This window comes from Cryptotermes secundus, unplaced genomic scaffold (genome assembly GCF_002891405.2).
Source record: "Cryptotermes secundus unplaced genomic scaffold, Csec_1.0 scaffold418, whole genome shotgun sequence".
NCBI lineage: Eukaryota > Metazoa > Arthropoda > Insecta > Blattodea > Kalotermitidae > Cryptotermes > Cryptotermes secundus.
Window position 1 is genome coordinate 211417 of NW_019727399.1, and position 24565 is coordinate 235981.

At 43.5% G+C, this 24565-nt stretch overlaps 1 protein-coding gene across 5 annotated transcripts in view; it reads right to left on the reverse strand.

Annotated features, from left to right (window-relative positions):
* Nucleotides 1–3049: 3049 nt before the first annotated feature.
* Nucleotides 3050–24565, reverse strand: part of LOC111864674 (inositol-trisphosphate 3-kinase homolog) — a 155415-nt gene continuing 133899 nt past the window's right edge. For 4 of the 5 annotated variants that reach the window (XM_023852090.2, XM_023852086.2, XM_023852085.2 and 1 more), the window contains 5 exons: nucleotides 15921–16130; nucleotides 10280–10651; nucleotides 8833–8967; nucleotides 5522–5869; nucleotides 3050–5259 (listed from right to left, as the gene is read on the reverse strand). In XM_023852090.2, the coding sequence (XP_023707858.1) occupies nucleotides 5167–5259; nucleotides 5522–5869; nucleotides 8833–8967; nucleotides 10280–10651; nucleotides 15921–16130 (1158 nt within the window). In that variant the 3' untranslated portion in view covers nucleotides 3050–5166. Of the gene's footprint in view, nucleotides 5260–5521; nucleotides 5870–8832; nucleotides 8968–10279; nucleotides 10652–15920; nucleotides 16131–22823; nucleotides 23109–24565 lie in introns of those variants that run through there. The other variant, XM_023852089.2, reaches the window with a different exon arrangement.

The following is a 24565-nucleotide window of genomic DNA, read 5'->3' on the forward strand; positions in this document are numbered from 1 at the left end:
GGTATGATAGCATACCTTCTTACCGACCGAGCCCTCGGCACTGGCTGCAGTTTTTTTTTATTATGAGAATTGCAGCTGGCCACCGCAGCAGCAGTGGCTGTGTTGCCCGCCAATAGCATTGAGTTGCATACCCCTGATCCCGAGATATAAATTTCTCTACATAAAAATACGAGTAAACACAAATAAATGCCGTGGTTTACCACCCTTTTACCATTTAAAGGGCTGAGAGGTCATTGTCGCACCGTCACTGTTGTGAGAGTTGCTTTACTTCTAAGATGTGATTATCCGTCTCGAATTAAAACCGATTTTTTGTTTCTTATTTCTAGGGGGTTGGACTGGGGGCACGCGGTAGCGTAGTGGTTAAGGTACTATGCTACAAGCCCGAAGGTCGCGGGTTTAAGTCCCGATGGGGCCATTGAATTTTTTTCAATTGACCTAATCCTTCCAGCCACACTATGGCCCTGGGGTTCACTCTGCCTCTAACAGAAATGAGTACCAGGAATTAATTAAATAATTTTCCTGGGGAGTAAAGCACGGCCGGCGCATAAGGCTGACAACCTTACCGCCATCTTTGAGCCGACTGTCTAGATAATGTGGGACCCTCAACGTCTCACAACACTATGGGCCTTCACGGCCTAGTACAGGGATAGCTTTACTTTGCTTTTTATTTTTTAGTGGGGTGGGACTAAGTCCCTTGTGCTGTGGTCACTTCTGGCCTATTGTACCAGCCCCGGATGATAGGTGAGGGTGATTGTGGAGCAATTGGTGGAATGAAGATTGGCAGGGGCAACCGAAGTACTCAGAGGAAACATGCACCAGCGCCCCTTTGTCCACCACAAATCCCACTTGACCAGACCCGGGACTGAACTCGGGCTGCCGTGGTGGGAAGCCAGCGACTAACCGCTTGAGCTACGGCATAGCCAAAACCGAATTTAGAATTAGGCATACTGTACCTGCGCTGACCACAAGACATACTGTACCTGCGCTGACCACAAGACACTAACTGGCACTTACTTCGCCGACAAGCGGCCGTCGCTCAGTCGGTATAGTTCGCTTGAGGCCTACTAGTTTTTTTGTTTGTTTGTACCTGAAAACCTAAATGTTGTGATCGGTTGTGATTAATCGATTCTGGCTTCACAGAGCTAGATACCACCAACAAACTTATGGTCTTTTAAACACAGGAAGAATACTCATTCCCAAAACGTTATGATACCACAAAAAGTGGGTAATATTAGCTTAATAATGCTTATTAAAATTAACAGTTGGTCATGTAACTGTAATAATATATAATGTGAGTTAAGGAAAGGTATTTTCTGTTTGAATCAGATGACAGCTCCACATCCCGTTTTTGAACATTAGACTCGGCGAACTAGGCTGAGCTAGTAATCTTCTCGTAAGATTTGAAGTTTTCACGGCGGTGACTATGAAGAAAGCAGTCTTCTGGGATGTGGCAAAGATGAGGCGATACATTCCTCCGAAATGTCGGTTAACACATTTACACGGTACCACATCCCAGAAGACTGCTTTATTCATAGTAATCTTCTCAGCGACATTTATTAGGCACATCAATATCGTCTTGGCCTCAATATCACCTTTCAGCTGTCACCTTAGTGTTTCTCTCACCGCTTGAATCATAGTTTTATAATTCCTTTGGCTATTTTGTCATCAGCCTTCTCCAATAGACCTTACAACCGCACATGGCCGTCACTTCTCGCAACCGTTGTTCACCACTTCTCGTGACCGTTGCCTATCTATCTTTATGTTTATTTATTTGTTTGCCCGCTTCGGTAGAACACTTTTGACTCTTCTCAGGGTTGTGCCACGGTAATAACTGGGGCGACAAGGAGACTGCACATTTAAAACTAGTCCACTGATAGAAATAAAATACTCTATTTCTGCTTAATCACAAATTGTTTAATTCAGAAGCAAACACTATATCTTTATTGGCAAGTAGGGAGTAACGTGCCCTTTTATTATTACCAAAGATTAATCGAACCAAATAAATACTGTTAAATTTAGATAAACTTGGAGAGAGCAGGTAAATGACGTCTGCCTCTGGTGAATTCTAAGTGCCAAGTCCGATACGTCTGTCTCTGATGAATTCTGAACGCCAAGTGCTTCTGCCCACTCTATTCTGCGGGAGCGTCACTTCATCACCGTATAGGATTTGAACCGACGGCCTTTCTCCCATACAAGAATAGTTTCTAATGGCTGATTTTAACTGCCAATTCATCATACCATCAGTACAAGATAATCACATTACTAACTTTGAGAATAAAGAGATCCAAAGATATTGAATCCGGAACCCTACATGTGAAAGCGCGTATTTCTTAGTTTAGGGTCTAATTACACCCTTTCGAAGACACTTTAATAACAGCTACCCTTTTAGCAAAACAACATTTACATCTTGGGCAGACAACAGACATGTCCTTTTCATAATGGGCCTCGACCCTTTTGCGGTCACCCAAGCTCCAGGTAACAAAACAAGGCAGTTGTTCCTGTCTAAATGCGAAACTTCTTAATGGATGGGTCTCCCTTATAAATCAGTCACTCTATTGAAATGGCTAACGAGGAACATAGTGTCCATCAAAGAGTATTGAAAGGTTTCGATGGTTACAACCTTCCATCCATGTTTCACTTGTATGATGTTTGTTTCTGTTGCACTTCTTTGTCCCTCATTTGGCCTACTTTTTGACAGCGAAGACTTGATGTGATGTTCCTCCCACACGTTGAATTGCTTTTATTGAACTACAGTGTCATACCTCAGACAATAGCACTCTTCATAGCTATCACTGCAAGAATTTCAAATCCAATAACCAACTTGTTTTCTTGCATTAAGAGGGTAAAACCATTCTTCAAGAATGACACCTGAGCAAAATGTATGAAAACAAAACACAAGTCCCCAAAAGACGTTGTAGTTCAGGGTGGTGGTGAGATTCATAGAGGAGAAGGAAAAGAAGAACAAGAAGTGAAACAGACGAGATCTGAGATATGAATTTGTGATTCATAAATTGGGCATATTTCAAGATAAATTAAAGATGAATTCTTAAACTTATCATTCACATGTTTATTAATAGTTAATAAAGTACATAAAGAGCATGAATAATATGTCATGACAACATGACAGCACATTACATGAAGAGTTGACAAATTAAACAGTGGAAAATGCTATATTAACATTCGAGGCATGAGGACTAGAATGCACCTCTAGTTGGTGTTTGGTACAGGGTGCATATTCATAATCAAAATAAAACTGAACACTTATGCAGTTGTTGAGGATTACTTAAATACAATATTTTAAATAAGATGACTGAGTACACCAATCTTATAACCAAACACCACAAATACAGTCAATCAGTTTTATGACTTCAGAAGCTATAAACCAGTTTAAAGCCATACTGGCCATCTTGATCATCCACCCACACACATTATTTTGTATCATTTTAAGCAGAAATATTGTTTCACACTACATTCTATCAACATTTTATAAATCACTGCTTTTAAAAATACCAGCGCACTTTCCTTACATATTATGAATGCTGTAAATAAGATAGTCTTAATACAACAGTAGTTCTCTTAGCTAGCTGATGATCCATTCCAAACTGCCAGTATTCTTCTGAATTTGGAAGCAATCCTATTAGTTCATAATACCAATTACTTTAACATATTTGTTTTTTTAATTAGAAATAAAAGTAAAAAACATGACTGTGCAACATGAACTAATTTGCTTATCTTCAATAAAGTAAAGAGCTAATTATAGCCAAATATACAAGAAGTCATACAATTTTATGCCAGTCGCACAAACCTTATGACATCTGTGGCCATTTATTTTAAATATAGTTAGAGACAAAGAGCAACCATGGAATGTACCTATCAATACTCAGAATACAAGAGTTACAAGAATCAACACCAGGAACAGCACTTTCATATTTCCTTATTAGCAGGAACCAATGACATACATTTACATGAAAATGTACTCACTAATTGCAGGAATCATAATTCAGAGTATTCCAGATTCAATTGTGGTTAAAGAATAACATGGCAACATATCCCAGAAAACCATATCAGAATATTCAGTGCTGCGAGTATGTGCACTGGCAGTTTCAAGTACTCCAAAGAAATGCAATTACCATATCAAACCATAAGTACACATAACATACAATGTGTACTCACCTGTTTCACATGATTAAACAGAGATTATTCCCATGAAGACCACTAATCAAATGATCCTTGTATGACAACACAGTGTGTTTTCTGTGAGATGGGAGGTACATTTTTAAATACTATTTAGATGAACTGCAGGTTTAATTGGTTAATTACTGCTTCACATTAAAATATCAAAATAAATTACAGGTTGTTAGAAACACTGAGCTCCACAATGCATTTCATAACTAATGCTTTATAGTCTTTTGACAAAATCACTGTTACATTTAAATTGAAAACACAGTGAAATAAAACAGTTTTTTAAGTAACAATTGCAACATCTACTACAGCATTTATTGCACTCCAGTCCAGCCAATCATGCTATTAACGCTCCACATAAATATACTCAGTACAAAACATATGCAGAACAATAAACAAATAGAACAGGTTCAAAAACAGGTATTAGATGTAATAAGTGAAAAAAATTAATACCACGAAATTAATCATATAAACATTAGCTGGAAGACATAGAAGTGTATCCGAGGCCATTTTTAGGAGCTTCCATGATATTTTGTTTTCCAACAAACATGTATCCCACAGTAAAAAATAATTTTTCCATTTGGTAACAAAACTGAGCTTGGACAGAGAAATATATACGAAATATTGCACGGTCTGTCCAAGTTCCTCAATAAGGGTACAATTACCCACAGCAGAAACACAGAGAGACAGTCTTGCATAACTCTGGCCTGCTTAGTTCACTCTGACAAATGTCAGTCAGTGTCTCTCCATGTCATGTGCTGCTGAAGATGGTCAAATACTTCCAACAAATTACATCAACCCACACCTGCATTATCCACTGAATTCAGACACATTACTGAGCACTCTGCAACACAGCTTCATCTGTCAGCAATATCTGTCCACACGTGACACCAATACAACTTCACAGCCTCTACTTCCAGTTCCTGACTTGTGCAAATCTTGAATTTACAGATACAAATGTTTTCCTTCTTGTTTGCCTTAACTTCAAGATTTCAAAGATGATGATTTACTGTCTGTTCTGACAAGAGGACTCTTGTAGCTTGCAGGTGACGAGTTCAGATCCACCTCTTCCATAATCTGCAAAACCAAGACACATAAATCTCAGCTGCTCACAGTGATGACAATGAAGAGTACTGCATTCTGAGATGCAACACTATACTTCAGGGAGAGTTCCACTGCACTTCATTAAGCACAAAACCAATAGATGTGAGGGACAGTCAAGGTATACAGGCTACAATTCATGGTCCATAAGAACTTAACAGAGTCTGCAGTACAGTTGCAACTTGTACAGGGATACTGAGGGTAATACAAATTGTGTATACTGCTCCAGGATACTTACACTGATCAGAGAATCAAGACCAGTTAGGAAGCCTTCCTCATGATTGCCCTGTACCCACTGCCGACGATGATTAACCACTGTTCCCTCTGGTACAGGGAGAGTTTTGGCAAAATCAATGATCCATGCTCCAACTTTGGTGTCATCATAGATCATAAAAATACTGCTTCCCACCACTTCATGTCTCTGGAAGTATGAAGACTGCTCAAACTTCTCACGGATCTCCTTCAGACGAGCCAACAGCCTTTGTCTCGTATCCTCTTGACCACCGAGAAATAATGCCATGGTCACCATAACTTCTTCACGAGATTTCACTTTCTTTAAATCAGTAACTGGTGGCGATCCACGGAACTAGAATTAGAATAAGACTGTATAAGACATGACGTTTTTAATCAATTATATTTTAAATATACAGTGAAAATCCTTACTAATTCAGAATTCATAATAAGTTGGACAGCTGTCTTTTTTTTTTCTTGCACATTCTGGCCTTGATGAACACATTGCCATGATCAAGGATTGCAAACTGACACTTGCAGTGCTAGCATACACAACACCAGACACACGCACGCCTCACATCAAGACCATTTAAAAGAGATTTTAGAGTTGAAGCATTCTACACCTAGAAGATCAGCTGCAAGCAAATATGTAAGAGAGCTAATCCAGAACTTTCTACATTTACATGAACAGTGCATGTTAGTGTATTGCCTAAAAAGGCACATAAAGTCCATTTTATAACTTCCCTGAACATATTTCCTATCATATATTCTACAATTCATACATAAGGATAAGGGTTTGCTCCCAATTAGTCCAAAATAGTGATGTCTTACTGCATAAACAAAATATGCTTAGTCTTTTCCTTTATCTGCTACTCTGTAACATGGTAGGGCAGCCCTACCTTGAGTTTCTTCTATACTCTCATGCCCTTTAAAGGATGAACAATTTATAGTTCACATAGTTGATTGAGGGGCTATGCTACAAGCCGGAAAGGTCGCGGGTTCAAGTCCTGATGATGTCATTGGATTTTACTCAATTGACCTAAGCCTTCCAGCCGCACTATGGCCCTGGGGTCAACTCAACGTCTAACAGACATAACTGCCAGGAATTAATTTTCATTTCATTCATCCTGTTGTGTTATAATATACAATTTCTTTATTAAAACCATCACAACTAAATTGAGGTGGTGTATATATGTTAGCCATGTATTTACCTGATGATGGCTTTTAATAGCTAAAACATGTAGCAGAGCCAAACTAGGCACTGACCTAAATATAGGTGTGTTGTGACAGTTTTAATAAAGAAACTGTATACCAGGAATTAATTAAATAATTTTCCTGGGGGGTAAAGCGTGGCTGGCACGTAAGGCTGACAACCTTACCGCCATCTTTGAGCCAATTGTCTAGATCAGGTATGTCAAACTCAACTTGTACAGAGGGCCACCCCAGCCCTATAAATAATAGTCCAGGGCCGCACTTCAAAACAGAAATATGCATTAGATTTTGATATTCCTAGTTGATAATTTAATGTTTAATTATAACCTTTATACGTTCATCACAATGTAACATCAGCACCTGTCCCTGTGTGAAAATGAACTGAATGACAATGTACAAGAGACTACCGGACTAGTAGGAAGGTGTATCTTTTCTCAATGGTCATAAAAGTGAAAGTTTGCTAGCAGCCCATTAGACAATGGCTGGGGGTTGCAAGCTAGTTTTGAAGGTAGAAATCCCTTGCACTTGTCTGTCAGTTGTCACCCTCCTTGCATTCTTACTACGCCTCCAAAAGGGATTCTTGGAAATACTTGGGGTGGTGAGGCTGTGTGGATTTTAGTGCATTACCCTTCTGAAATACAATAGTTTGTCCTTCAGGAACTTTACAAACCGTTAGTTGGACAAACCCTTCTGCAATTCTCAGAATCACTTTTCCTGCAGCCTGCTAATTTATGTCAGCGTAAGACTTCTTGTCTTCTGGTCTGCTGGAAAATTGTCTTTACAAAAAACATTTCTGCTAAAATTTTAATATTGATTTTAATATCAATTAACTCTAAAAGTTGAGGGGCCGCACTTTGTGGCAATGGGGACCACATGCGGACCCAGGCCGCATGTTTAACACGGCTGGTCTAGATAATGTGGGACCATCAATGTCTCATCACAACCCTATTGACCTTCACGACCTGGTACAGGGATAGCGTTACTTTTTTTTTATTTCCAAAGCTTCTTTAGTTCTTACATAGGTGGCACTATAGCGGCCTCCGTAGTCTAGGGGTAACGTTCCCACCTCATGACTCAAGGTACGCGGGTTCAAACCTGGCAGAGCTCGTGGAATTTTTAAGGGCAGAAAAATTCAGGGAACAAGTTCTCCATGAGGGACTTTAAGCCGTGGGTCTCGTGTCGTAGATTTGCGGCACGTAAAAGATCCTCATGTCTCTTGGAGACCTCTGAGCAAAATTAGGCAAAAAGTTTCCTGCCCAAGTAGTTTCCAATGCCTCTGGTAGATGGGGAAGTTATAGGGTACCACTGCCAGAAGAGGGCTGACCTTGCTGGCAGAAAGGGGAGATAGCGAACACCAGTACCGGTAGGGTATGGCAATAGTAGAAATTAAAGGGGGACGTACAATAGAGTACTAGTCGCGGTGCATGGGGAAACCCACCCCTTCTAATACTGAATACTGAATTGGTGGCACTATGCTAGTTTAACTTCTAGAACCCAGTCATCTACAAAACTGGCCAAAACAAAAAGCCCATACATTAATGCTATCATATTAGTGCATGGCAATGAGCATTTCAACATACAGTCACACCCCATTAATCAACATTTATTAGTTCCACGACACACTGTTGATTAGTGATTCATTGCTTAAAGAATGTAACTTACAATTTTCTGTGCTCTTCATTGTAGGGCCCATAATTTCACTAATTTTATTCAGAAAGTTGCAAAATATGATTAAAAAGAGTGAACATTGATAGGGTCACACTACCAGAATAACAGAATGGCTGGCTGACAACACTGAGCTTGTAAACACTGCAGACCATGGAACAATGATCATTTGGGTTAAATTGTGGGCCATCAACTAGAAGAGGGTCACTGTACATATACTGTGTCTGAAACACCTCTGAGAGCATATCATGATCCAGTTAGTGAAACAGATTATATTGTCATTAGAAAGTTACCAGACCCTGCTTATAATAAACGATGAGAACCAAAACTGGCACACTGTGGAACTCAAACAAATGTGACTTTTCTTCCACAAGACTGCTCTACTCAACATGTGATGTACCTTCAGAGATGTTTTAGACAAAGAACACCTCTCGTACTCACCTTCAGAGCTTCCACTCTAAATCCCTGACTGCAGGTTGAGCTCTGCTGTTCCCGAAACTGCATGTAACGGAGCTTGGTGACTGCCTTATCGCGATGCTCTTCAAAAGAAGGCGCTGATGGGTCTACTGCAACCATCTGCAGATAACACACACAGAAATTTCAAACTTTCCCATTGCATATCACTTCACCTCAAGTCACAAGGAGCCACAAGGACTCTTTCCAAGGACATGATCACAAGAAAAGCTGTTTACAAACTTGTGTTTAAGTAATTTAATACTACGAATATTTACTGGTCACCCTGGAGTATTCAGGAGAGAAGAACAGATAAAAAAGAATACTATGATTTTTATCATCAATATTTAATATTTATTTATTTTCAATTTTGATTTTCTGAAAATACAGGAAATTTGGGGGGGGGCACATATGCCTGACTTTCTCCCTTCCCCCTGCATTAAGATCCCTCAACTTAAATCATAATGGTACCTCTTAAAAATATGTGTGTTTTTTATTCATTTCATGTCAACTGAGCAATCATATGGTGTCAGATTATCTTCATAATGATTTGCCCAATAAATGCAGGAATCCACCATGCAACACATATGATTATGGGCCTGTCAGTATTCCAACAGCAAAAGCTGAACTCTGTGCTGGGCCTATCAGCAACATATGTAACACTTTCACAGCACTCAAGATTCATACTGTAGTCTTCTGGGCTATTAACTCTAATCCTACACACCTGGTCCCAAACTGATACAACCAAAACATCTGTCTACAGTAAAATCATGTTAATTGGACATGAATTTCTTGTACTAAATAACGTAACATAATGTTACATAATGGGAGAGGCTGTAGAGAAATCATGCCAAACCAAGAAACCAGTCCTCCTAGTAGGAAACCACCTCTATTTTAAGAATTGTACAAAACTGAACCGCTTGCAGTAGAACTCCTCAGCTGGGCATTGGGCATTTATGTTATCACTCTGGGGAGGCCACACTCCACTGCTTCTGTATACCTGAAGCCCCTCACACTTCAGGATGTTCCTCTCAAATGTTGGTATCCAACTGGCAAATTACGGATGTAACTAACTGAATGGCAGCAGAACCCAAAGGTTCAGTACTAATACAATCACTAACACTAACACTACTACTACTACTACTACTACCACTACCAAAGCCTGCCACTGAACATGATCCTGGCCCAGCCGTATTCACCCCCTAACTCCTCAATCCCCACCTACATCCTTGTGATCCATCTTACTAACTAACTAAGTATCTGGCAGCATAACACGAAGGTTCAACACCGTTAATACCAAAGACCACCATGTGACAGGATGTTGAGCCAGTTCTGACCACCTCCCATCCTGACAACCTAGTTCTCTAAGACCACCTTGACATTACCGTCCCCTCTCCTCCGCATTCTTCAAGTCTCAACAGAAACAAGTGCCCACCTTCTGATACAGATCAGGTCTTGCAGTGGTCTTCTGCACTTCAGATTCCAGGAATGTACGAGTTCCCATTTTAACATCCATGACATGAGGATCAGAGAAGCCGTGAAGAAGATCTTGCAGCTCAATGAATTTCTCTCCCTTATATTCCACCTCTCGGAAGTACCGAGGCACGATGTCCTTCATAGCAGGATCTGAACCCAGTGCTTCATACACCTCACGCTCGGCATTTTCAGGTCCACCGCTGCGCTTCTTCCAGATGGTACCAGGACCTGCTGGGGCAAAGCAGTCTGGGTGTCCTGACAGCTGGAACCATGAATTCTGTCTGTTTTTCAGGATGATGTCACTAGCTGGAGCTGTGAGATCTAGGGCATTCTGAAACAACAACAGGACAAACACAATTATATAACAAGACTGTCAAGCTGCAATCTTTGCCATGGTACACAGTTCCACATGTGCACCTCGGTATTCTGAACGCTGCCAAATATTTCCAGTGAACACAGTAACAATATTCATTTAGTACAATGATGGTTAGTTAGTATGAGAGATCCTAACTTCTGACATAGGTAATTATGAAGGCTTGTGGCTATCTGCTTGCTTAGCTGCCTCTTTGACCCTGAAACTGGAGGCAGTATATTCTTTTGAAACGTCTTTAATTCCCTATTTGACTAAAAGATGTCACATCTCAGAAAACAGCCATCTTCAGTGGCTGTAAGAAATAATACCTTCTGGTATATGCCGCCATGTATTCTGGTAAATAGGAATCAACGTTTTAGAGGAAACATGTTCTGGGTTGAAGCACTCTACATTCTTCCCTTCAGTCAAGGATCAAATCTGACATCCAAATGAAACAACAGTTAAAATAATAGTTCTGTTATCTTATTACATGTGATACCGTGTAGTCTGGTAGTTCAGCGGCGCGTTGAAGGAAAATAATGCCTCGGTCTTGTAGGGCGGACAGCCAGAGAAGCAACCAGTTGGCTGAAGATGGAAGCAGTACATTTCTCCCAAATATCGGTGAACTTCTGCCCAACTACATGGTGACATATCCCAGACAACAGTGCACTTCACAGTCACCACTGTCTGACGCAGTCTAACACAGGTCTGCATATTATTTACTTAGCTCTTTTTAGACAGGAGATATGGAATTAGTGATGCTAAGATGTGGTTAATAAAAAAGCAGAACACAAATTTCGATCTTGACATCTAGAATGATAATTTGCATATACATCGCTGGCCTCAAAACACCTTCACGTCTGCCGTCATCAGAAGGACGTAACGCGGGCAGAATGCAATGTACTGCAAGATGGCGGAGGTCATGACGGAAATACTTCGTCCACTATTACAATGATGAGCTCTCGTCTGGTGTCAGCCGCTACCAAGCGAACTATAAGATAAGTTCCCCTTTGAGCGGTCACAATGAAACGCTCCAAAAATGGGCATATCAGATTCGCCATGCCTGTCCACAAGAACGTCTTAACTGATTTTCATAAATTCGTATACCGGGAAGTATTACCGGAGTCCGTTTACGTACTACACTTCTGATTAAACGGGACACGTCACACGAAGGTCTCTACGCACGTTTCTGCGCGCATATCAGGTTTAACTCGAGAAAGATGTTTCCGACAAGAAGGCTGTAGTGACGAATGAGTGAAGCACACATTCTTATGTCCGACCCACTTTTCCGTAATGATACATGCATGAATTGCAAAGGGCTTGGAAGGAGCGGTCGTGGCCTAACCGAGATACTGTCCTGGCATTTGCCTGGTGGGGTCAGGACAGCATGTGTCCCGACCGCGATTCGAACCGGGCACCTCAGGAATACGAGTCTAGAGCGCTAGCTGACCAGTTCAGTCAACCGATTTCGACCAAATTTTACAATGGAGGTCGTTGCTCGTTTATCTGGGCTGACTTATATAACTGTAGTTATTAATTTATACAACTGTATATATGACACAAACTCCGTCCTAAGTGCAACAATTTATTGTAGTTCTTTCGTATTCCTTTCTTCTACACTACATGATATCAGCGGTGAGGATTCTGATATATCGAAACCTGTTAGCAACGGAGAAATGAACAATTGAAAAGACTAGTGTTTTTTTAAAATTTAAACTACGGGCAGTGTAGCAGCTACGTAAGAATACACACCTGATGATGGCCATTTGCGGCCGAAACATGTAGTGTAGAAGAAAGCAAGACGAAAGAACTACAATACATTGTTGCACTTAGGACGGAGTTTGTGTCATATATTGTGTAGAGTGTAACAGGATGCTTAAATATAATATTGTATACAACTGTAGTTGTAATTGTAACTGCTGTAACTGTAATTGTTTTTGCATTATATTCATTGTGTGTAGTGTATCCTTTACTGTTTGTGCAGTTTTGTGTGATGTGTTTTATTTGAGCGTGGTGTGTTACTTTGTGTGATGTGTGCTGTCTTATTGTAGTACCACTGCCACCGGGAAAAAAAACCCATTTGCAGTTAAAATAAACAATAATAATAAAATAATTTATACAGAGGTGCTCTGACGTTAGAATTCGGCAGTGTGGGGTCAACAGCGGGGCCAACGCGCCTGGACCCTGGCGCCGTGTAGCATCACACCGGACTTGTTTCGTTTTGAAGTTTCCGCCTATAACCCCATGTTGCGGCGTGGTTGAGGCACTATGCTATACGCCGGAAGATCGCGGATTCGATTCCCGATGAGGTCATTGGATATTTCAATTGACCTAATCCTTCCAGCCGCGCTATGGCCCTGGGGTCGACTCAGCCGCTAACAGAAATGAGTACCAGGAATATTCCTGAGGGGTAAAGGGAGGCCGGCACGTAAGGCTGACCTCACTGCCATCTGTGAGCCGATTGCCTAGAAACTGTGGAAGCCTCGACGTCTCGCAACCCTGTCGGCCCCCACGGCCCGTTTTACCGCGGGTTGCGGGAAAGTTGAATCATGAACGTGTGAAGGACTTCGCATGCAAAACGAAAACGGAGAGGCTACAGACGTCACTCAGCTAGAAGATCGCACCACATTACTAATTATTTGTTTTGTAACTCTTATGGACGTCCTTGGTATATTTACTTGCTTGGAAGAAACATACACTTCACAGGTGAACCTGCTTGGCGTGGCTTTTGGAGGGACAACGGGGGAGATACTGAGACTAGCCCACAGAGCATGAAACTTGACGTACTGAATCTTGAGCTTTAGTTCACTTGTAAACAAAATGAAAAGTGACGTTTACTACGAGATGTCACCTAAGTAAACAATATAACCAGCTCCACAGGGGTCCTTGAGAAAGTAACAGCAGCTCAGCTATTCAAGTAACTCCCCGCCTTCTGTTGAACCCAGAGGTTCATCACCGTATTCACAACAGCATGCCAATGGATACCAACCTTAACCAAACGAAACCACTTACATGCTGTGAAGAATCTGAGGTTCCCACATCGGTGACTATGTTCAGTACTGGGGTGTGACGCCGTGTAGTCGTACTGGTAGATGTTCACCGACGTTTGAGCAAGCCCAACTCTCCTTGCAGCCAGCTTTTTGCTGGTTACCGGTTGGCTTACCCATCGACCCTGAAGGAGGCAGTATAGTCCTCCGAAACGTCGGTGAACTTGCAGCAGACTACTCGTACACAGGGTCACGTTGCAGAAGATATTTTTCTTCAGTTCTCACTCGATTTCTTTCAGGTCCATCTCAATATTATTATTCCATCTGCGCCTAAGTCTTCCAAGTAGTCTATTCTCTTCAGGGTTTTCTGACTGAAAAAGAATCCTTATCTTAAATCGCAAGTCGGCAAAGTGTCCTTCAAACAAGAACACGAAGATGGAGACATAGGCAAGGCGGTCGGTTGTCTCCAGCTGCAATCTGAACAGACGCGAAGGGCGACGCACGAAACGTGCTACAGTCTGACCTCACGTCACTCATGCATATGCATTCGGTTCCGACTTCCGCCGTCACTTGGCGGGGCAGGCGGCGAACAAAAGCAACGCGGGGCGCGAATGCGTCTTGCGGAAGAAACTGCACTCGTATCTGAAGTGGATCTTGACGCCCGCGCCTGCTTGAAGGAGGTTCAATGTAACAGAGTAACACTTGCAAGTTCGCAAACTAGCAACACGAGTATGTACAGGGAAGAAATCATGGAAACAACATTCCACAGTATTCGCGACGGGGGGGGGGGGGGGCATTTGCCGCCCCCTCCCCCCGATTATGGATTTTGGGAAAAACCGAAAAAAAAAAAAGGNACTTTAAGCCGTGGGTCCCGTGTCGTAGCTTTACGGCACGTAAAAGAACCTCATATCTCCAAAGGAGGTCACTGAGCCAAATTAACGGACGTTTCCCGCCCAACAGCAGTCTCTAATACCTCTGGTAGATGGGGGAAGCATTATAGATACCACTCAGCTAGTAGAGCCGGTCTCGCTGGCTGGGCGGGACTGATGGTAAGCACCAGTACCGGTAGGATATAGAGACTGGTAGAAATCATAGAGGGAAGCACAATGGACCAATACTGGTCTAAGTGCATGAGGAAACACACCCTCTCCAATAACTAACTAACTAATTAAAAGTTCTTTGTAATTTTATTCTTTTGTTCTGAATCGTTTGGGGAGATCGGTAAAGATAATCCAAAACTACTTAAACATAAATTTGCACGTAAATTTTCGCCCCCCCCCCCCCCCACCAAACCCGCCCNATGCAAAAATTCCTTGTGCTGCGTGCTGCTGAACGTACTCAGTATCACAGAGTTGTGAGATGAGGACTGCGCACAGCATGGACGTCTGGATTATGTCGCTGAGACGCGAATCTTCGGGATAAAGCAAGTCAACTGGCGACTTCGTGAAAAATCGGCATGATATAGCGAAGCAGCCACTCGGAACGGACTCCAGAAGCAACAGCAAGAAGAAAGAAAGGCGGGGCAAGCCTACTATAGACGGTTGCGGTCTGGAATATGGGCGCAGGAAGAACAGACTCCTGACGAACTCAAAATGGCAAAAACACAAAGCGATAAAACCAGAAACTCACAAATGCATTGCAGGACACAATAGTCGGGAGTTCAATTGTGAACGAAGCAGTTAGTACTATTCCCACTGCGAGTATCACATGGCTCACATCCTTCGGCAATGAAGGTTCTAACGCCGACAATGGACACGATCCTGAGCTAGTTCAATCCAATCTCCCTCCCCATCTTCACAAAACATTTCCCAAAATCTACTTCAATGGTAATCTGATATCTCCTCAATGTCTCACGAAAGTACCTCGCCAAAATCCTGTATAAATTAACTGTCTAACTATCCTAGCTACATGGCCAGCCCAACTCACTGGGAGGTGCCTGTATAAACCAACAAGTTCCTCCCAATGTACGTCCCGGAGCACCACGTTTCCAGATCAGAGTCTTCTGTGTCGTCTGGTAGATATTTATCAACGTTTCGGAGGAATTTGTTGCCTCCATCTTAGGCGCATATGATAGAGGCAGCAGATTACTCCGAAAGGTCGAAATATATCTAAGACGATGAGCACCTGGTTCACAAGGGACTGTATAATCTTCACAGTTACCGCTCAGAGAACCTCAGACTGTTTTCATCCTTCAGGAAGCGGTCGGGGTATTGTGAATGCGGCAATGAAACTTGAGGTTCCACCGCATGGCGCTCACTCACCAGAGCTAGGAACTTGAGGAGAGACCGGTCCCCTTCGCCGGGTGGCTCCTTGCCGCCGCCAAAGTTCTGCACGTGGCTAGGACTCGACCTACCGCCACGACGCCATCGCTTGAAGGTGCTTACGGGAGCCACTGCTTCATTCTTGTTACCGGCGCTGGGTGACGGCCGCGACTTCCACAGGTCACTGACGTCCAAGCCCTTGTCCCCAGTCTGAAACGAACAGAACAAAGACAGTCAGCACAGAATGCAGCAACTGTGACATCCGAAGGCAGGTTTCCCGACACGCGGGATGGTAACGGCATGTACCATGAGCTGTAACACCAAAAGAACTCTGCCCACACAGTGTATTTATGTGTTCCGTATGATTCTCACATTGTATTTATGTGTTCCGTATGGTTCTCACAATAAACAGCGATTGTTTCCGTAAACAGCATTAACCGGTTGGGCTTTGTGGCGGAGACGTAATGTGTTTCCTGTGAGGTACGAACTGAACTCTGCATTCTGCCCACACAGTGTATTTGTGTGTTCCATATGGTTCTCACAATTGACAGCGACTGTTTCCCTAAACAGCATTAACCGGTTGGTAATTGTTACGTATCTTGTGAGGTACGAGCTGAATTTTGATATAGGCCTAAATTCACATTAACTTGAGACTGCTAAAACCAGGAGATGCTGTTCATGTGGGGCCCAGTACTGACGTATCAAGGCAGCTGTACTAACAATTGCAGCTAGACAACTAGACAACTCAAAATCTGTCTTCGAGCATTCAGGGGAGTAAGCGTTGACCAGAATTCTTACTGACCACCCTCCTAAAGTGGCACTCAGTACGACCTAAAGGAGGATATGAGCGGGTTACCTCATTAGCTGCACATCCGGGTTCTGTGTAGAACACAGTTCAAGACGAACGAACAATTTGCCCCCATTCCTCACTGCTCCAAGTCTTAAAGGCTATCGGTAGCGGCCTCCGTAGTCTAGAGGTAACGTTCTCACCTCAGGACTCGTGGTACGCGGGTTCAAACCCGGCGGAGGTCGTGAAATTTTTAAGGGCGGAAAAATTCAGGGAACAAGTCCTCAGGGAGGGACTTTAAGCCGTGGGTCCCGTGTCGTAGCTTTACGGCACGTAAAAGAACCTCTTATATCTCCAAAGGAGGTCACTGAGCCAAATTCAAGGACATTTCCCGCCCAACAGTAGTCTCTAACACCTCTGACAGATGGGGGAAGCATTATAGATACCGCTAAGCCAGTAGAGGCCGAACTCGCTGGCTTGGTCGGGACTGATGGTAAGCACCAGTATCGGTAGGGTATAGAGACTGGTAGAATATCATAGAGGGAAGCACAATGGACCAATACTGGTCTAAGTGCATGGGGGAACCCAGCCTCTCCAATAACTAACTAACTAACTAACTAACTAACTAAATAAAGGCTATCGGTGCACAAGACGAGGGTAAAACGAACTCCAAGGAGCAGATTCCTTTTTGAGATGCCGATAGACGCTCAGCTTACCGAGTGGACATAAGCCGGCCAGTGGACCTATTCTGAGTCAACTGAGTCTACCCACCCCTATAACTGCCTGATTAACACCAGTTAGGTGCTATGCTCCTTACCCTCTCTAGGTATTACAAGTGGCTTCTTCCCTTCATATTAACTAATCAAAACTCTATGTATTTACTATATATTCAATGACTGCTACATGTCCTACCCATCTTATTCTCTGATGTCAGCCTCCTACAAATTACGAAGCTCTGCCCTTCACTTTCTGCCTGTCACGCTACTGAGCAGCCAAGCCCTAATCGATCCCCCCCCCCAAGTACAACGCCGCGAAGCACTCTACAACCTGTACATGGCAGCCGGGGTGCTTACCCCTATTTTTAGTAAAAATAAAAATAATAAATATATAATATGTAACATTAATTCCAAAAATCTAAGTATTTTTTACTGTTCTAGCCAGAATACTCTGTGGCGATCAGCGGAAGCAGTCTTAAGTGGCTTAAGTTTGAAAGCAGACTCACTCTGACAGTTATGCTTACATAACTACGTTTAAACCGTCCAAGACAATTTCTACTGGTTGCCCTAGAGTATTTGGGGCAGATGCGTAATTCTTTATAAAAATACTCTCGATATTATTAATATTTTAGTACATTTCCTTCTTTATCAATACTGATCCTCCCCCAAACCCCACGCCAGGCGCCCATGACACCAGTACGTCAGTCGACTCACAGTTGCACAGCAACATACTCGCAAATCTCTCTTCAGATGTCATTGAAGAATGACTCATCTAACTAATTGCTTTTCTAATCTAAGACACCTGACTCATTCCTATGAATGACCAAAGTGACGGCCATTCAAGATGGCGAGACAGCGTATCCAGTTACGCCACACACATGTACAGGCAGAAGCATGCCGTGACGCGCCTTCGAGAGCCCTCAATGATTACGACAATTTCCTTCAAGCGATTTAAATGCAAACAAACACTAACGAAATATTTGTGTTTCTGTGACGTCTTTTCCTAGTGCTGATTTATTGTGAACACATTTCGTGTAGCTTGTACAAGCGACCGCCTCCCCCCTTCCGCCTTCTCCAAGGATCCGGACAGTATTTGGATTTTTACTTCACAGTACGGAGTCATAAATTTCTGGCGAAACAACAACGACCTTCTTGACACAGCCAGCCATAAAAAACCGTGCAAATAAATACACTGCTCTAGTGGCGCCCACTCAGAAAGACGAACCTCTTGTCAAAGAGGCGGTGGCCCCGATTCAATAGACCTCAAGTGGTCTTGGGAAGACCGAAAATTTGGTCACGGGTACCGACGGGACCCGAAACTAAAAATGACTGTTATTGCTACGTTCTGGCTTCAAAGGGTTAACGTCCTGTCGCGGATGTTACCTTCCGGGTATGAACGTCACGAACAAATCCCTGGATTTCATTCAGCTGGCTCTGGATAGGGGCCAGAGGCAGGCTGCTGTGAAGACGTCAATGTACTCTTGAGCTCCATATACGACTGGTAACAATCAGTTTCTCAGGAAGGATTCTGCGCCATGTCGCTGCCAACAGCAGGCCACCACCTTGCTTACTCGTAGGTACTCGTAGGAAGCAACCCTGCCGCGTGTTAATGTTATCTGAACGGCAAAACACACGGAAGTCATGGTGAGACCGAGTTTTAGAACTGCCTGCAGTCTAGTTGCAACTGTCAATACAACTGCCATAAGGCAGGGTGCCACATGAAAAACTTCCCCCGGCTTCTTCTCTGTCAGGAGATGCCACTAGTCATCAGTCAAAGTCGGAGTTACTTTACGACTGGCGGCTTACCGTCAATCAGTTTGCCTTGGCGTCATGCCCCTTGAGACCAGATCTTTATTACTGTCAGACAGTTGCGGGTTTGTTGATGTGGGGCGCGCTCTCCGAGGAGACGACGGGTCTGCCGTTTACAATTGCTGCTGGTCCTTGCCAGCGCAGTCATTCTCGGGTCCGAGTCTCGTGGTACTCGTGGCCATATTTTACTGTCTCAGATTGGAGACTTCCCTTTTCGTCGCCTCCTACGACTCGGAGGGCTATCCCCGCCTCCACGGGAGATAACACCCTCTTTGACTCTTATAAATAATATATTAAAATCCAATTCGTACCTCACAGGAAACACATTACGTCTCCGCTACAAAGCCCAACCGGTTAATGCTGTTTAGGGAAATAATCGCTGTTTATTGTGAGAACCATACGGAACACACAAATGCACTGTGTGGGCAGAATGCAGAGTTCAGTTTGTACCTCACAGGAAACACATTACATCTCCGCTACAAAGCCCAACCGGTTAATGCTGTTTAGGGAAATAATGGCTGTTTATTGTGAGAACCATAATACGGAACCATAAGTACACTGTGTGGGCAAAATGCAAAAAGAAATCGTAATATTATTAGAGGTGGTATACATAGTTATCAGTGTAGAGTTAAAAATAACAGTTTCAGTTGATAGCGTCTTCCAGCTGCATATCACACTGACGAGCACAATTAACGACGATCCTTCCACCGCTTGCGTAACATCAAAAATCCATAAACGTCATAGGAACTGATGACAGAGCACGAGCCTGGAAATTTGACTCATCCCCCTTCCAGTTTGTCATGTGTGTGGCTTCCGGTTTGCTCAACATACTCACTTTTCTGGTATGACCGACTCACACTCGTCACGTGACGACGGCACATTTTCACACATCAAAGAAAGGATCACAAAAAATTGTAGACCCCCCCCCAAAATCCTTCTTTTTGGTTTACTACACGACTCTGTCTGTCTACAAACCATTCAGCGTGCCCTCACGAATTACTTCGAATGGATTTAGAACGCATAATCGAGGCATTTGCCCGGAGGAAAGTCAGGAAACCACACGAAACAACTAAGTCCGGATAGCTGGTGTTCTGGCCGATATTCGAACCGAGTACCTCTCGAATAAGAGTCTACAGCGTTACCGCTACCAGCCTGATAGTCGTAAAAGAAAAAAAAGACCCCAGACGCTTGTAACCGGCTCTCCCAGATACAAGGCGCCGCACATCACAGCGTCGTTTTCTGCCGAAGACAATATGTTCTCATTAAATTACAGTGGACATTTCGGTACAGGATAAGCGGTCCTGTAGCACGCAGGGGAGAGATGAGAAGTACATTATTTTAGTTGGAAAACACCTGAATGGGAGACACTACATTGTAGACTTAGAAGATGGGCAGACAATGCTAAAAGGGATCAATTGGGTTAATCTGGTTTATGACAGGGTCCAGTGGGGTCTCTTGTGAACACGATAATGGACCTTAGGATTCCTTAAAATACAGCGAATTTCTGGACTAGATGAGCAACCACCAGCTTCTCAAGGACGACTGTGTTCCATGTTGTTAGTCTACACTCTTTCCTTTCTCAGTAATCATTCTGCAGAGAGTGGTCACACAGAGTGGGAGCGTGGGTTCGAATCCAATTCAGGGCATGGATGTCCGTCTGCGATTCTTCCGTGTCTACTGAGGGATGGGCCGGTCCCCCATCCAATCAGTCTTGTTAACTTTCTGTAGGACTCATATTTTCAGAATTTGATTCTGAACTGGGACACGGCAGAAAGGCTTAATCCATAACGACTGAACAAGAAACAGAAGGAACAGAACAAAAAAAATATTACTGAGTTGATTTTCACAGCTGTGCGAGACCATACACTAGTCTACACCGCGCTGTTACGAAGTACACTCTCTTTCAGGTCTACTTACGTTCCCACACACGCAGTATACCAATGTACATGCCATGACTCAGTGCGTCTCCCTTCCTCACTCCTGCTTCACTCGATACAGTATCCTGTATGTGCGTTCTGTCAGTGCAATTTAATATCTTTCCCATTCAAGTTAAGCCACTTTCTACACTGAAATGTCACCTCCACTTTTCTTTCGCCGGACAACCATTCTCTTCAGCAGCAGCTACAACTGATGTCTCTTCGAACAGTTCGTCTATGTATGAAACTAAGTTCCTACGTCACAGAGAACACACTGCGGCTCCATAACGATGACCAATCGGTTAAGGCTGTTTAGGGAAATAATCGCTGTTTATTGTGAGAACCATACGGAACACACAAATACACTGTGTGGGCAGAATGCAGAGTTCAGTACGTACCTCACAGGAAACACATTACGTCTCCGCTACAAAGCCCAACCGGTTAATGCTGTTTAGGGAAACAGTCGCTGTTTACTGTGAGAACCATACGGAACACACAAGAATACAATAACGGGAAACCAGTTTCCTGACAAAAGCTGCTAGCTATCAGCAACATGGAATTTTTAAAGTAAATCTCCCTCCGATTCTTTACAATGTTCCCAACGCTTCGGTCATTGTTCAAAACAGCTTTTAAAATACTGCACAGGAATGTATGTAGATTTTTTAACTGTTCGCAAAGTCCGATAAATGTTTCTTTCCTTTGAGTTATGGAAACAGGCCCAAGTCAGCTGGAGCCAAGTCAGGAGAGTACGGAGGATGGTCCATGGCAGAGATGTCTTTTCCTGCTAAAAACTGCGACACTCAAGCGAAGGATATGTCGGCGCGCTGTCGGGGTGAACAATCAATGAGCGATCTCTCACCACAAATCTCGTAGCTTGCTCCTCACGGCATCAATAAGACTTTTCAACACTTGCACGTACAACGTCTGACTAACAGTGGTCGGTGGTCCCTTCCGGTACAAATTCAAAGTGGATGATACCGCTGATGTCGAAACAGCAGGTCAGCACTGTTTTCATCTTGGACTTTGACATCCGTAACGTCAACATAAATCGTTTCTAACATCTATAACATTTCACTTGGCGATTTCTGCAATTGAACAAAAAATTCACATTCTCTGTTCCCTCTTACGCTCCATTTTCACTTCTGGACAAAGCTGACGACACAGTGATCTAACGGCTTACTGTTCAACAACGAACGCAGCCTATCCCAACTTTCTATGTGAGCTCTCTTCTTGCGTCACCTAACATTCCAACTAACAGCGCTACCAGATCACCCGGCGCGAAATTAAAAATGAGTCTCGAAGCTTATTTGTATGAATGTTAAAGCACGTGGTACAAAGAGTTACCACTCTGTATTAATGGGTTAACTGTCCGTGTTGGTTGGTCGATCTGACGTCAGTACCAACAGCGGAGAGACGCGCCCCACTGCCGAGTTCTGGGACACACGAAGCCAAACAACTGAATCTCGACTCACGCAGTCGTGCTTACTGAGAAACTGACAGTCGCTTAGCTATTCACGTCAAGTTTCTAGATACTATTGGGGAAGACAGACGATTCTGAAATGAATGATGGAAAACCTTTACCCGAATCTGATGAGATTTGTTCATGATTATAATTTTCATTCTGCCAATGTCGCTCTGAGACCCACTGGTTGCCTTTACATTGCGATATACATACCGCAGCCGCTTTCAGCGCTCGACCACCGGGTGACACAAAAACAGCAGTCACTGTCTGCGCCAGCCTGACCACACGCAATCTTGGCATCGGCACAGTTCCACTCCTCTCCGTTGGAGACGCGCGCCAGCAATACCACAGAGTTCAAATCCACATTCTCGACAGGTAATTACAACAACAGAACCACTGGATGCTCGTCACAAAATTCCCAGTTGCCTCGCTCTGGAGCAGTGACGGACGGGCAGATTCCTCAATATCCCGCCGCTGAAGCCCCAGTGACAAGCGCGAGCGAGCCTGAACTGCGAGGTCTCGGCCCCGCGCGGCACGCAGAACTTTCATCGCATTGACGTCACTCGGCGGGCTGAGCGGGCATGGTCGGCCCTTCCTGATACACTTTCCCCATCAGGAAGAACATGTACGTAACGTTATCTGTCGCCATAAAAGTGCAAACGCGTTTCATCAGGGGAGCAGACTGCCACAGTCTCAGATAAAGGGGCAAATCCCTGGACTTCTGGCATGTGACGTGATGCGGGCTGGCAAAGTGGAACAAACGTCATGAAACTAAACAACATGGCGTCACATCCCCGAACTTATGAATTTATTTATTCTGCTCTTGCAAAAACAAATATCAGTTTAGAGTGCAGTGTTTTGGGTTATGGCAACGTGTAGTTTGGTAGGTGAGCACCACTGTTTCGATGGAGCATACTGCCTCCATCTTCGGGAAAAAGTGATTTCTTGGTTATTACATCGTTTAATCTGGTAGTTGGGTACCGATGTTTCGGAGGATGCGGCCGTGACTTGATTTCAGCACTTATCTGGAGGGACTGAGAAAACCGCGAAAAACATCAGTCTCGTGGCCGATCTCCGGGCTGAAGCTGTTCCACTAGCTCGATCTGTAAGTACGGCGTCTCTAGCAGAAGAAGTTGGACTGTCGCGATAAACGGCGGTTGGTTCCACAACTTCGCACAAAAGAATGCTAAACAGAGCGGCAGCCTGACTACAGGAATAGTGTAACGCGCATGCTCTTTAATTACGAACACTACAAAGACTTTCAGTTAATGGCACCGTGCAGTCTGGTCGCTGGGTACCAGCATTTCAGGTGAACGGCTACCTCCAATATTCGATGTTAATAAAGTGCGAAATGGGAGGGCACTGCTTTACTTTCTGTGTTGTTCCAATTTTGGTTAAAATCGGGCATCAATAACGGACACTTCACTTGAAGACCTGCACGCTTTTCTAAACTCATCATGAGCGTAACCCGCTAAATATTTAGCAACGCGAAAAGTGTCTAACAGAAGTTGTGGAGAAAAACGCAACCTGCCCTTTACGTCCAGCAATTTTTTTTTCCCGCAACTCACACAGTTTGCGAGATAATTAAAAACAAACGCGAGAGAACGCGTAGGCACGCTTCCTACATTGCTGAAATGATAATAATAGACATGAAACATTTCTTCTGATCCCACAATAATCCTGATCATGTACTGGCAAAACCAGTTTGTTACAAATATTCCACACCATTATGTGATCTACATGTAAAAAGAGTTTACTTGTTATTTTCCCGGCATTGAGAATCAGTCGCGCTGCAACCATCCCCACATCTCACTGTGCTTATTTAGTAGGCACTATGATACAAGTCGAAGGTCGCGAGTTCAATTCCCGATGGAGGTCATTGGATTTTTCAATTGACGTAATCCTTCCAGCCGCACTACGGCCCTGGAGGCGACTCAGCTTCTAACAGGAGTACA